Source organism: Marmota marmota, unplaced genomic scaffold (assembly GCF_001458135.2).
Source record: "Marmota marmota marmota unplaced genomic scaffold, marMar, whole genome shotgun sequence".
Classification (NCBI taxonomy): domain Eukaryota; kingdom Metazoa; phylum Chordata; class Mammalia; order Rodentia; family Sciuridae; genus Marmota; species Marmota marmota.
Genome location: NW_025999942.1, coordinates 4,744,236 through 4,757,065, shown reverse-complemented (window position 1 = coordinate 4,757,065; position 12,830 = coordinate 4,744,236). Strand labels below are relative to the sequence as shown.

Here is a 12,830-nt window from a genome sequence, read left to right as displayed (position 1 = left end):
AGACACAGTTCTTCTGCTTTTTTCCCTAAGCTTTCAGCTAATTCCATCACAATCCTAGATCCTACTCGCATGCATCTCCTCTGAGCTACCCAACCCCACCCTCTACTTGCATTTGTTACTGTGCGAAACAAGAGACAAGTACCTAATATCTGTGGCTTATGAGCTTGCTCCCAGAAATCAGAAATGGCCTGTTTAACCCACTAAAACAAGGACATGCACTTAGGTAGCTGCTGGGTGGATGGGGAAAATGGGTAAATACTGTGCAGACAAAACCAGCAGGGAAGGGGAGAAGCAAAATTGACTCCCTGAATCCAAGGCCCTTTTCAGGTTCTCACTAATTTTGACTTGGATTTCTATTGCATTTGCCTCATTGCAGTCCTTCTCCCTAGTTTCTACCCAAATATATCAAATGGATTGTAGCAAACCTGTCTCTCTTCATGTTACTGCTACTTGAGAGCTCAGCCTCCTTTGCATGGTCTGTGAGGACCTTTTGTGAGAGTTCTTGTCTGTAAGGAGACTCCTCTCCCACTACACCCTCATAGGACTACACTCAGTAGAATAACTATACTTAGGCTTAAGGAATGAGTTTTGATTTCTGTGCCATCTTCTCTCATTCATACACTGTTTTACACAAACTACACAACTTCTGCTGGCTTTTGCAGATTCCCAATCAAGCCTCCCTTCCTCCAAACCATTTTCACACCCACTCCAGGTGCTACCCAGCCCTTTCCCTTTGTGGAATGCAGAGATTCTTGTCCGGATTACCTTACACACCTGTTACAGTACAAATTCTCTTGTTTTCTAATTAACCCCTTCTTCCCACCTAGACTGTAAGCTCTTTGAGGACAAGGACTATAATTTTTCCACCTCTGGATACTTGGCATCCAGCCTGGAATCTGCTCACAAAATCTAATTGTGGAATGAATAAATACCAGTAGTGAAACCAAGATTCAGGTCTAGAATTTTCCACCCTAAATTCAGTGCTTTTTCTTATTATGTCACAGTTAAGATCCTCACATCATGGCAGAGGACCAAATAACTTCACACTATCAGAGGGATAGATTTTTTTTATTCTTCTTCCAGCACTGTGAGAAACAAATTGGTAATTAAATGGGTAAGTCAACATGGTTATTAAGAGACTATACTATTAAGCCTACACTGCCTCCTTTCAAAATGTTTAATTCCCACCTACATTGAAAGATAGTTAAAAATTTTAGTCCTAAAGTTAGCAACATGACATAGTATCCTTCCTTGTATTTTATTGCAAATTTAAGAATATTCGAAAGATCTATTTTTAAGCAAACACATTCATATCATATCCATCAGTAAATGCCCTTAAATATACAGAAGCAATTTTTCCAATTAAAATTCTTATTTTTTCATATTCTCTTTCTTGCTATAAGAGGACCTAGAACATAAAAAGAGTAGAATGAAAATCTGTCAGTGTGGTTGCCTTTTTCTTTCCATAATCAGCAGCAAAATGTTTCACTGATTGAGGAAAAAAAAGTAAAAATGGTAATAACGTGCTCTCATAAATGTTTCAACATTATCTTTGTGGTATGGGATTCCATAAGGAAGAATATCAGCATAGCAATTTTAAATAGTAATAATCTAACCCATGCAGGTTTTATTTAAAGGTCTCTCCCTAAAAAGTAATAAAATCAACAGGTCAAGAAAACTTTAACAATGTATTTATTGGAAATGAACCAGACATTACATTAACCAGATGAAGATGTAAAATGCATGGAGTCTAACTGGTGGGACATTTTTAAAAATCACAAATGAGAAAGAAAATTCATTTTCAAAAGAAAACATTGTATCCAAGTCACCTTAATCTCTGAACACCATAATATAACTCATAATGCTGGCATTAAACATCCAGAATAAAGTTTACTTTAAACTGAATAACAAAAAGAAAAGCTTCCCTCCCCCAACTTGAAGACTTCTTGGCTATCACTTGTGTCACCACACCCATAAGGCAATTTGTCTCACCCATAGAGTGAGATGATATTTGTCATATTCTTTTTTTAAATGTTTTTTTTAGTTGTAAATGAACATAATATATTTATGTTTATTTATTTTTATGTGACGCTGAGGATCAAACCCAGGGCCTCACATGTGCAAGGCAAGCGCTCTACCACTGAGCTACTACCCCAGCCCATGTCATATTACTCTTGATAGGGGAAAATTTAAAAAAAAAAAAACTTCTAAAGAGAGATTTTCAAGAAATCTAATAACAAGTCAATTGTTGGTTCCCAAGTGAATGGGGTACCTAGAATCATCATTTTCTAGAACCTAGAAGTGATATTAACTTGACTTACTAAAACAAGTCATTGTCTTTTAAGAAACCACTGAGATTCAATGGCATGCTGATCTTCAACAAGAATCCGTACTTTCACTGTTTCCAGTGGTAAGAGGGTTTCAGATGTCTGTCAGTTGTTCATGGCGATTTTCTGAAACCTTGAGAGCTTTACTCTTGCACTCTGTAATACATTTCAGCTTGTGTATAACAAACTCTCTTTGAAGAAAATTACCCCCAAATAATCCATCTGTGAAAATCAAAGTGCTGCAAAAAGCAGTGCCGATAAATAGTTTGGAAAGGCAAAAAAACTGCACTGATTTTCAGAGGCACTATCGTAAAATCCTCTCTGAAAGGGAGAATTGCACGTGTACATTGAAAACGACTTCCCTTCCTTATACCCAGCATGCATGAATGTCTTCTAACGAGCTATTTGCAGGCAGCGGAAGCTCGGAGTCCAAATCAGAATTGTAGGTTTGGGTTGGGCTGGGAGCCACTTCCCCTTCCCTCCCAGTGGATTTCAACAGTTTTTCCTAAACATTTCACAGTTCTCCTAAAGTTTCCCATGAAAGGGGAAGATGATTAATAGCTTATTAGATTCTGTCAATTGGCCAAAAAAAAAAAAAAAGTTTCTCAACACAGTATGTCCTCTTTAGGAAAAATCAATCATAATTGCATTTCCTTATCCTAAAATTGTAGGTCAAAAGAACTAAACTGTGGGCTTTTACAATTTGGTGGGGAAATAGCCAATCTGTGTCACTTGGTTACTGGGGCACCAAGTAACTGTTCACAACTGCAGAAGTCATTTAAATAAAAAGGTAGAAAGCTAACCCAGACAATTTAGATCCTAAATTATATTTTCAAGGCCTGATAGTTTCAGTCTGAGTCATAATGCTGGTCTTGTTTGCTAAAAAATTAGCGACATTCTTTTTCACCTTGAGCTGGGCAGACTCAGCCACAATGTCCTGCTTTCTCCTTATTTGTGTCTAAAGCAAAGCCTCACCAGACTCAAAATACATGAAGATGTAACATGCTCATTGGCACAAAGCAGGCAGGACGAAAAGGCCCCACCTTCCCAAAACACTCACTACAGCATGACTAGCAACCACTCATTTTCCTCATTCAGACAATGTCAGTAGAATTTAAGACAGGAACACATGAAGGTACATAAACATTTCCACCTTCCCACCATTGCGTGAAACATGCTGTTCTTTGGAGAAAAAAATACATTCATTTTTTTCAAGTATATTTCAATATACAAAGATGCTCTAGCTTTGTTTCACTAAAAAGACAAAAAGACTTCACATGTGTCCAAGGGAAATTTCACTTGAACTTCCCTTTGGTGTGGATTTCATGAAGTTCTGACTAAAAAAAAAAATGCTCTAAATATATGTCTACTCATTTTATTTGAAAGTATGAACTCTTTAGATCCATTTCGTATGTATGTACAGAGTTCAGCAACAAGAGTGTCTGTGCACATGTACAACGGCTTGGGATGGGAGTGCTCTGATGAGAACGAGGGCCACTTGCTGGCGGGCTCAGCACCAGCGCTGGGTGGTTCGCCCGGCTTCAGTGTCCAGCTTGGGCCAGCAGCGCATGGGCTCTTCCTCTCTAATAGGCTAAGGAGCACTTTGTGCTGAGACAGCACATTTTGAATTATGGCTTATTTCCTGCCTTGGCTTTGTTGTTCGGGTTGCAGTTTAGTTCTTTCAGCAGCGTTTCGCAGTTGGCTAGAGCATCGGCCGGCAGCAGCTTCCGGATCTGCTCCACTGTCTTTTGATAAGCCATTTTTTCTTGTTCCAGGGTCCGGATTAAAGTCTTCATTTTGGTCTCTCTAGTTAAAAGATTTTCCAGGTTTGATTCCAAGGCTTGAATTTTAGCATGAGCCACCTGTTTGGAGGGGAGGGGGGAGTAAAATTATCCAAGTGAAAAATGTAAAGAATCTAGTTCTTAATGACAGCAGCAGCCAGGTCCCATGTCTGTAGTAATCACTGATATTAAATCACTTAGTAAAATATTATGTGAAGTGTGTAAAAAGGATATTTTTAGATTGCTCAAAAATATAACTATTATACTAATATGACTGATGTCTTCTCACTGACTATACTAATAATGCAATACTAAATCATCACCCCACAATGCTGGGGTCCTCACTCCATGCTCACTGGGGTTCCCTGCAGGAGTGGGGTCTGGCGGGGCTGAAGGTGAAATGGGATTCCTGAAACCATCCTCCAGTGCTCAAAGAAGCTTTCTGCCCTCTCACTGGACATGCAGGTTCTTGAAACACATACTTGGGATTCCAGCAGTTTTTATGGTGTACTCAAGAAACTTAGAGACGACTACATGGAAGTGTCAGAGAAAAGATCTGTAACAATTAAGAGCAACCTTTAACTTAAATTAAGTGCCAGCTAGCTTTCCCCAGCTAGGAAATGCTCAATTTGTCATGGTTGAAATATCTGAATAAAATAAGGGACAAGATGCCAATTGTTGTTTTTTGTTTTAAATACACCATGTTGGCTCATTTTTGAATAGGAAAAATGATCAGAGTTTCTATGAGCCAGAGCTGATGTGAGATACAATGAGGGAAACTAGGTGTTCCTATTCTAGGGGAGAAACTACTTTAGAAACCCCTTGTTTCTAACCTATTTCCCTCCCAGCTGAATTTGACAGGGGACTCACCAAATGGAAGCAGGGTTTGAGAGTCTTCTAGGTTGGAGGCAGGGTAAATGGCAGGGCAGAAAAGGGGTGTGGGTGAATAGAAGTCAAGGGGCCACTAGGCACCTAAGCTCGAACTCAGAGCTCATCTCCCTGATGAAGAGTCACCTGCTGCTATGGTTTGGATACAGAGTGTGTCCCCCAAGAGCTCCTGTGTTGGAAGATTGGTCCTCAGTGTGGCAATATTACGAGGTAAGGTGGTGGGGCCTTGAAGAGGTGGGTCTGAGAGGCAGGTCTTTAGGTCACTGGGAGCTGCCCCAGAAGGGAACAAGGTAGATTTGATAGGACCCTGGTTAGTTCTTAAGGGCAGTTACCAAAGAACAAGACTGGCCCTTTCCAGTGCCTCTGGATTCCTTTCTCACCACATGATCACACCCTCTCCCACAAAGTCTCACCAAGATGACCTTTGACATGTGACACAGGAGGGGATGTGGGGGGGGGGGTTGCATGAGCTAGCACCACACTGTTTAGACTTTCAGCCTCCAAAAGTAGTGAGTTGGAAAATCTTTTCTTTATAAGTTACTCAGTTTCAGGTATTTCATTGCAGACAGAAAATAAGACTAATATACCTTCTATCCTCCACTCCTCAAGCACTTTTAAGGGCCTCTCCTCAGGGCATGAACACAGAGCACACATCATACTAACCGCAGACGCAGAATACTACTTTATAATAAAGTGTCTATTGCATTTGTAATATGTATTTATAGATAAATATTTGATATTTCATATTCTCAAGTAATTGTAAACTCCTAGATGGCAGGAACTATGTGTTACATGTTTTTATTCAGTTCACTCCAAAAGTCTCCTTCTCTGCCCCTTTCTGTTTTACTCTAGATAATAATTATCATCCCCAATCAGATCTTTGAAAATGTCTTCTAGTTGGCCTCCCTACATTCTCCCCATCCTAATCTGTCTCTATCAAGATTTTCAGATTCTTAAAAAAAAAAAAAAAAAAAAAGATTTTCAGGTTCTTCTTTCTAATGTATGACTCAAAAACATTGAAAGAGTTCTCTCTTAACAAGATTTAAAGCCATGCTCTTAGATTTGACATGAAAAGTCACCTACACCTCAGCCTCCATCATATTTACCTCACCTCTCCCAATGTAACTCATAAATTAATACCAAGCTAACTCTGTGCTCTGCCACATCCTCCCTATTGGTGCCACCCCCTGGGGGCCCAGTGTAAATGCCCTCTTCACTTCCTGCTTCAAAGAACCAGCTCAAGCTTTCCCAATGTCTCCTATTCAGTTCTTTTCCCCTTGATCTTAGTCAAATGTGTCTAATATTCAATAAGAATTTAACCATATTCTGTTTTGAATTGCCATTCCACCATTTGGGGGGTGTGCATTTTTTTCTCTTCCAAGTGATATTTAAATCCATAAGTACATTCATACTCCCAGGGTACTTGAACACAATCTGATACATGAGCCCTTAGCAGTGGCTGGATCCACATACACAACCCTATTATTCCCAGTATAGTTTCTATGCATGCAGGATGCATTCATACACTTCTTTGGTCAAATGTTTCTCTCTTTACCTGTAATTTTTCTAGTAGATCCATGTTCTGTCTTTTCAGTTGGCTATTGGCCCTCTCCAGCTTCTCTATAGGTTCATTATCCTCACAGGTATATGAAGATTCCTGAAGCTCATCCTGCAGGACGTGATATTCCACCTCATAGGCATGTAACTGTTTAGAAATATCCATCTCAAACACCTGCCACAGAAACACCAGAGGTTAGTCTGGCCTTCAAAAGATTATGATATTATATGATATAAGCTATGATCTCTGTACTGGCATACTTCATGTTACTTCCAAATGCTTATTAATGAAGAACATTAAAACACACAAAAGGGAAAAATAGGTGTGACTATCAATGCAGGAATAAATTGGATATAGATTAGACTGTTATATAAGAACACAGAATATTTTTATACAACTGAAACATTCTGATGAGACAGAGTCATGAGAATAAATTAATGTCCAAGGGTATTTTGCAACGAAGATATTTATAATCTAGAAACTGTCTTCTGAAATGTAGTATACCAGATAAACAACATCAGTTATTGAGTAATTATGTTAGAGATAACTGCTGCTAATTAGTAAGCAAAATTTAATAGTGTATTTCTATACTACAGAGAACAAAAGCATTTCTAATGTATTTGTCAATGGGGCAGAGAGGTCTTTAATAAATGGTTTCCATGTGAGCCTCTGGGGAATCATTTATATAAACACACACCCTGAGCACTGTCCAGAGCTGTAAGGTTTAACTAGAGATGCTGATATTCTCCCAGATTATCACCAAATAGGAAGACTATCTGCTTAGAAGTTAGAGGACAAATGACCCTCCTTGGTGTAGACTAACTGGAGGCAGCTGGAGTGAGTGAGGCCGAAGCTACCATTCAGGAAAATATGACTTATCCTACTACTATTAAAAGATACTTCAATATTAGAATTTTATATAAGGGGTTTCTAGACTAACTTATCTTCCTCACAAACAGGCATGCTCTTCCTTGCCTAGCAGGTGAAGATACACTGGACTATTTATTACATGACCACTAAAAGTGATCATATGGATATGTATTGACTGACGTGGAAAAACATCTAATACTTTTTTTCTACAGTGTTCATAAATAAAGCTCATCAAGATCTCCTCCAATACCAGCAGTTCATTCCAATAATCAATTCGAATTGTTAGGCAGCTCTCTCTAACATCAAATCCAAAATCATCTGCCTATAAATTCTACTCACAATTCCTGGTAGTAATATATAAAACCAAGCAATTCCCTCTTTAGCTTTTTGTTTTGTTTTTATTGGTAGTGTTGGGGATTGAACCCAGAGTCTTGCACATGCTAGGCAAGCACTCTACCACTGAGCTACACCCCTAGACCTCCTCGTTAACTGAGGTAATATCTGATTTCAAATCCCAAAAGCATAATCTCTGACTGTTTGCCAGTCAAAAAATATTTTCAAATAATAAGTAAATATGTAAATAAAAGCTACCCTTCTCCACTTAGAGTATCTTAACAAATAAAGAACTATTATTGGATATTTACAGAATGTTCTGCTTGTGGTTTAGGTTCCATGCAATGGAAAGATAATCTTATATGTGATAACAGGAATTCACATTATAGTATATAAAATACTTTAACTTATAATATGAAGACATAATAGGATTTGATTATTGTTCTTCCCTTTTTGTAGGGAAGCTGAGACTCAGAGAGGCTGTCATTCCTCAAAATGACTATTATGTGGTGAGTCACCAAAACAAATCTCAAACTTACTTTCTCTTCTCTAAACTCTTGTCTTCTTTCCGCTATCCCAAGTGCTTCCAGAAAAGTGGTAAACTTTATCAATGCTCACAAAGCATTACTGTACATTATACAAATCTAGTCTTTAGTTTGTTCACTTCATCTGAACAGCATCAATATATAACTAGCACTCACCAGGTCCCTATGAAGAGCCAGGGAACTAGATACATGGTGTGCAGATTACTTTCCATTTGCTTTTCGGATCCCTTCTCTTTCTCATCCCCTCTACTATGCACCAGGAGGCAGACTCCTGTGAACCACATGCCCCACAATTCCTTTCTGGCTGGCTTCTGGTTGAGCTTGGTCAATGGGAGGTGCTAGCCGGAGATCAGAAGGGTACAGGTCCTTCTTTTCTAACACTGTCCTACTTAGTTTACTAAGAGCACAATAACTGAAAGGATCCCCTCCTTCACATTTCTGGCTCCCACTGATTCTGGTAACACCTTATATCCTTCACATGCCCCCCCAGCACCAGGGAGGAACAGCTTCCCTCTGCTTATAGTTCCTGGGCACCTGGACACAGATGCTGGATTCCCTTAAGCCACCCACACCTTTATAAATGCTTCCTTTGTCTGAATCATCAGAGGGAGAAGTTTCACAAAACTTCTTAGGTCAGTACTGACCCATTTTGGAACTGAGAGAAAACTAGGGTTCTGAAGATTAGGGTGATATTTGCAAGCCACACAACTAATGGGAGACCAACTAATAGATAATAATGTCAGCAAAAAACATTTCTTGGAGAAAAAAAAGCTAGAAGATGGTGCAAACCCAATACTTTCTAATTTCAAAATCTGCACACCTGCATTATGACCTCCTTGTATATTTTACAACAAAATTAAAAATACAAAGGCAAGGGGATCTCATTTTATTCTCAGATCTTCCTGACTGAGAGTTCTATTTTCAGTTTCAATGAAAAGTATTCCTGAAAAACCCATTATGTAACACTCTGATTTACATTATGTAAATCACATCTCCTGTGCACAGCCAGATAAACAATGTCACAATATAAAAATTTCACAATAGCATAATTTCTAAATAAAATATATCTGATCAAAGTTAAAAAACATACCTGTCAAGCAAAACTGTACTTGTATGCTAAAGCATTTACCATATAATCAGCAGAGAAACTGCTATATAATCTTATTATTATCATTCAAGTCATACCTGGGTAATAATTTTTTCCATCTCAGAGGTATTCATATCAGGTAGCGTGTTCTTAAGGAATTCAACAATGTTTTCAAAGTTTTCACACTCCATTATAAGAGTCTCTTGGCTACTCAAAAGGCTGAGTGCAACCTTGAATATCACTTCAGTTCCCTGAAGAAAAATAATATCTAAAAGAAGAGATGATAATTTCATGACTGAAATTATTCATTCACTATTATCAAAGGCATATTCTTTGTGCTAAAGGTATTCGTTTTATTATTTCAGCATAACCAGAGAATATTTTGCAAAAGAAAACTGGTCAAAAACACCTAATTTTAAAAATAATAATAATATGGCTAAAACAGACAGATGTGTGACTATTCCCCTTACTTATTAGGAATCTCAGATAAAGCTAGGGGAACAGAGGAAAAATTATATATCTGTGTGTCTATGTGTTTTTTATAATTTTTAACAGCAAATTAATGAGACTAGACACTTTCAACTGATATTTAGATTTTTTTTCACAACAGAACATAAAAGCAAATCAACACAGCCAATTATTACTATTCAAGATCTTATAATAAAAAGTAAATGAGACAGTTAATATATAATTAAATCTATATTAAATCAAAAAAATTTAAACCTTAAAAGAAAAATCAAAACTAATAACAAAATTATAATCTAAATCAGAAAAGTTACCCTTACTCCAAATTCTGCTTCCTTACAAATGCAAACATGCAATAGTTTTGAAAAACAGCAAATACATTTGTATGAATATATTTCTCAATATATGCCATTATTTTATCAATAATATACAACACAAAGTCTTTTTAAAAAGAAGGAACTGTGAACTGAACAGACACTTCACTGAAGAAGAAATACAACTGATCAACAAATATATGAAAAAGTATACAACATCTCTAGCAATTAGAGAAATGCAAATCAAAACTACTCTAGGATTTCATCTCACTCCTGTCAGAATGGCAATCATCAAGAATACAGGCAACAATAAATGTTGGCGAGGATGTGGGGGGAAAGACACACTCATACATTGCTGGTGGGACTGCAAATTGGTGCAGCCACTATGGAAAGCAGTATGGAGATTCCTCAGAAAATTGGGAATGGAACCACCATTTGACCCAGCATAACCACTCCTTGGTTTATACCCAAAGGACTTAAAAACAGCATACTATAGTGACTCAGTCACATCAATGTTTACAGCAGCTCAATTCACAATAGCTAGACTATGGAACCAACCTAGATGTCCCTCAATAGATGAATGGATAAAGAAAATGTGGTATATATACTCAATGGATATCACTCAGCTTTAAAAAAAGAGTAAAAATTATAGAATTTGCCAGTAAATGGTTGGAGTTGGAGAATATCATGCTAAGTAAATAAGCCAATCCCACCAAACCAAAGGCTGAATGTTTTCTCTAATATGCAGATGCTAATTCACAATAAGGTCGGGGGGCACTAGGAAGAACAGCTTTACCTTAGATTAGGTAGAGGGAAGTGATGGGAAGGGAGGGGAGAGGATGTGGGGATAGGAAAGACAGTAGAATGAAACAGACATTATTACTGTATGTATATAGTGACTACATGGCCAATATGATTCTGCAACATGTACATTCAGAAAAATGAGACATTATATCCCATCTATGTATGATATGTCAAAGTGCATAAATGCATTCTAATGTCATGTATAACTAATTAAAACAAATTTTTAAAAAATTTTTTAAAAGGAAGGAACTGTGAAAGAAAAAAATGTGGTCCCTCTTCTTGCTCACACATCTTTCCCTTCCTGACAGTCTCTATTTTCTACTAAATTCAAAGAAAAGAATTGAGCAACGATTGTCCAGCTGACAACTCCCATCAGGATCTCATAACAAGAAGCAAGACTACTGGGGACACTTGGTTCTTGAGCTCTGATGGCAAGCTTCCAAGGGCAAGTCGAAGAGATGGCCTGAAACACTATTTCAACTTGACATAGAAATACATATACAAAGGGATTTTATATATTTCTGAGAAATGCATACATAAAAGGATTTCTAAAGACCCATTAATAGGAACCCAAACTCCAGAGTACACTTCACTGGAGAAAAGCAACCATGTATGTTCAATAAACAAGAGAAATCTGATGACTATCTGACTTAGTACAATCTGATTTCTCCCTCTCGCTAAACTCTGTCTATAGGTTGCATTCCCACTAACATAGTGCTTAACTTTTAAAACCATAGCCCCCTGCAAAGAAAGACACAAAGAATTATAATCTGGTATATGTATACACACTACACCTATGCCTTCAAAACCAAAGTTTCTCCAAATAGCATTTTTCCCATGTTATTTGTAATATCCTGATAAATTTCAATGAATTCTATCTATTCTTCTTCTTTTTCCAAAATGATAGTAATGACCTACAATTGTATCAATACTCACAATTTGACAAAAAAGCTCCAATCTAGCAAAAGCACAGCCATGAACAAGTACTGACTACTTGATGATGGCTTCTAAACAGATGAACAGAACATAAAAATTGTGTAAGCCCTTTCTGAGGCTACCAAGATCCTAACAACATCATTAGAACAAACCTCTAGTGAATAGTTGTTTTATTTTTTGGCTTTTCATACAATAGATAAACCAAACTAAAGACCTGTGACTAGATTTAACGGCCCCCAAAGGGAGCATAAATCATGTCACACTGTCTCCCTCTCCCGCCTAGTGCTGAACACTATGATTAGAGAAAGACAAAGTTTCTCCAAACAATAGTGTAGCAATGTGCTATCCTGTATAACACATGATAAAATATTCAAGGCATCACATGGCTAGAAGGATATTACCTAGAATAAATAGCACTGTCTCGTTAGGTTGCAAGTATCTCTTACCAAAAACTCTGGCTACAAATCCTAACGGAAATTGAGAGGCAAAGAGTGTGAGAAACCAGGGAGCAGCATAAAGACTGGGGCTGATTTCATTTTCTTCAAGATGATTGTAGAGATCTCTGTGGTAGTCATGAAGGAGCCTGGACAGCTGGTACATTTGAATCTAAAGTTAATTTGGAGAAGAAAAATTAAATATTATGCATTTATCTGAGTGTACATTGGAATTTTAATACTTTAATATTTCATAACAATTCACATATATTCAATAAATAATAAAAATGAGTACGACTTTATTTTTTTCAATTTAAGTTAATATTCAAGTCCAAGTTCATGTTACTGAGGTTCATAAAACAAGTTACTATAAGTCCATATAAATGTCTTGAGCAAGGTCTTAGGGATCATTTACAAACATGGAATTGCTTATGTAATTTAATCAGAACTGTTCTGGCTTTGAATTTCCATAGAAAGTCTTCTAATTT

At 37.3% G+C, this 12,830-nt stretch overlaps 1 protein-coding gene across 6 annotated transcripts in view; it reads right to left on the bottom strand.

The window, feature by feature from the left end:
- Window positions 1–3,515: 3,515 nt before the first annotated feature.
- Tbc1d4 (TBC1 domain family member 4) overlaps window positions 3,516–12,830 on the bottom strand; it is a 194,326-nt gene continuing 185,011 nt past the window's right edge. For all 6 annotated transcript variants that reach the window (XM_048801300.1, XM_048801301.1, XM_015498733.2 and 3 more), the window contains 4 exons: window positions 12,355–12,514; window positions 9,488–9,657; window positions 6,552–6,728; window positions 3,516–4,189 (listed from right to left, as the gene is read on the bottom strand). In XM_048801300.1, coding sequence (XP_048657257.1) covers window positions 3,956–4,189; window positions 6,552–6,728; window positions 9,488–9,657; window positions 12,355–12,514 — 741 coding nt within the window. In that variant the 3' untranslated portion in view covers window positions 3,516–3,955. The remainder of the gene's footprint in view (window positions 4,190–6,551; window positions 6,729–9,487; window positions 9,658–12,354; window positions 12,515–12,830) is intronic.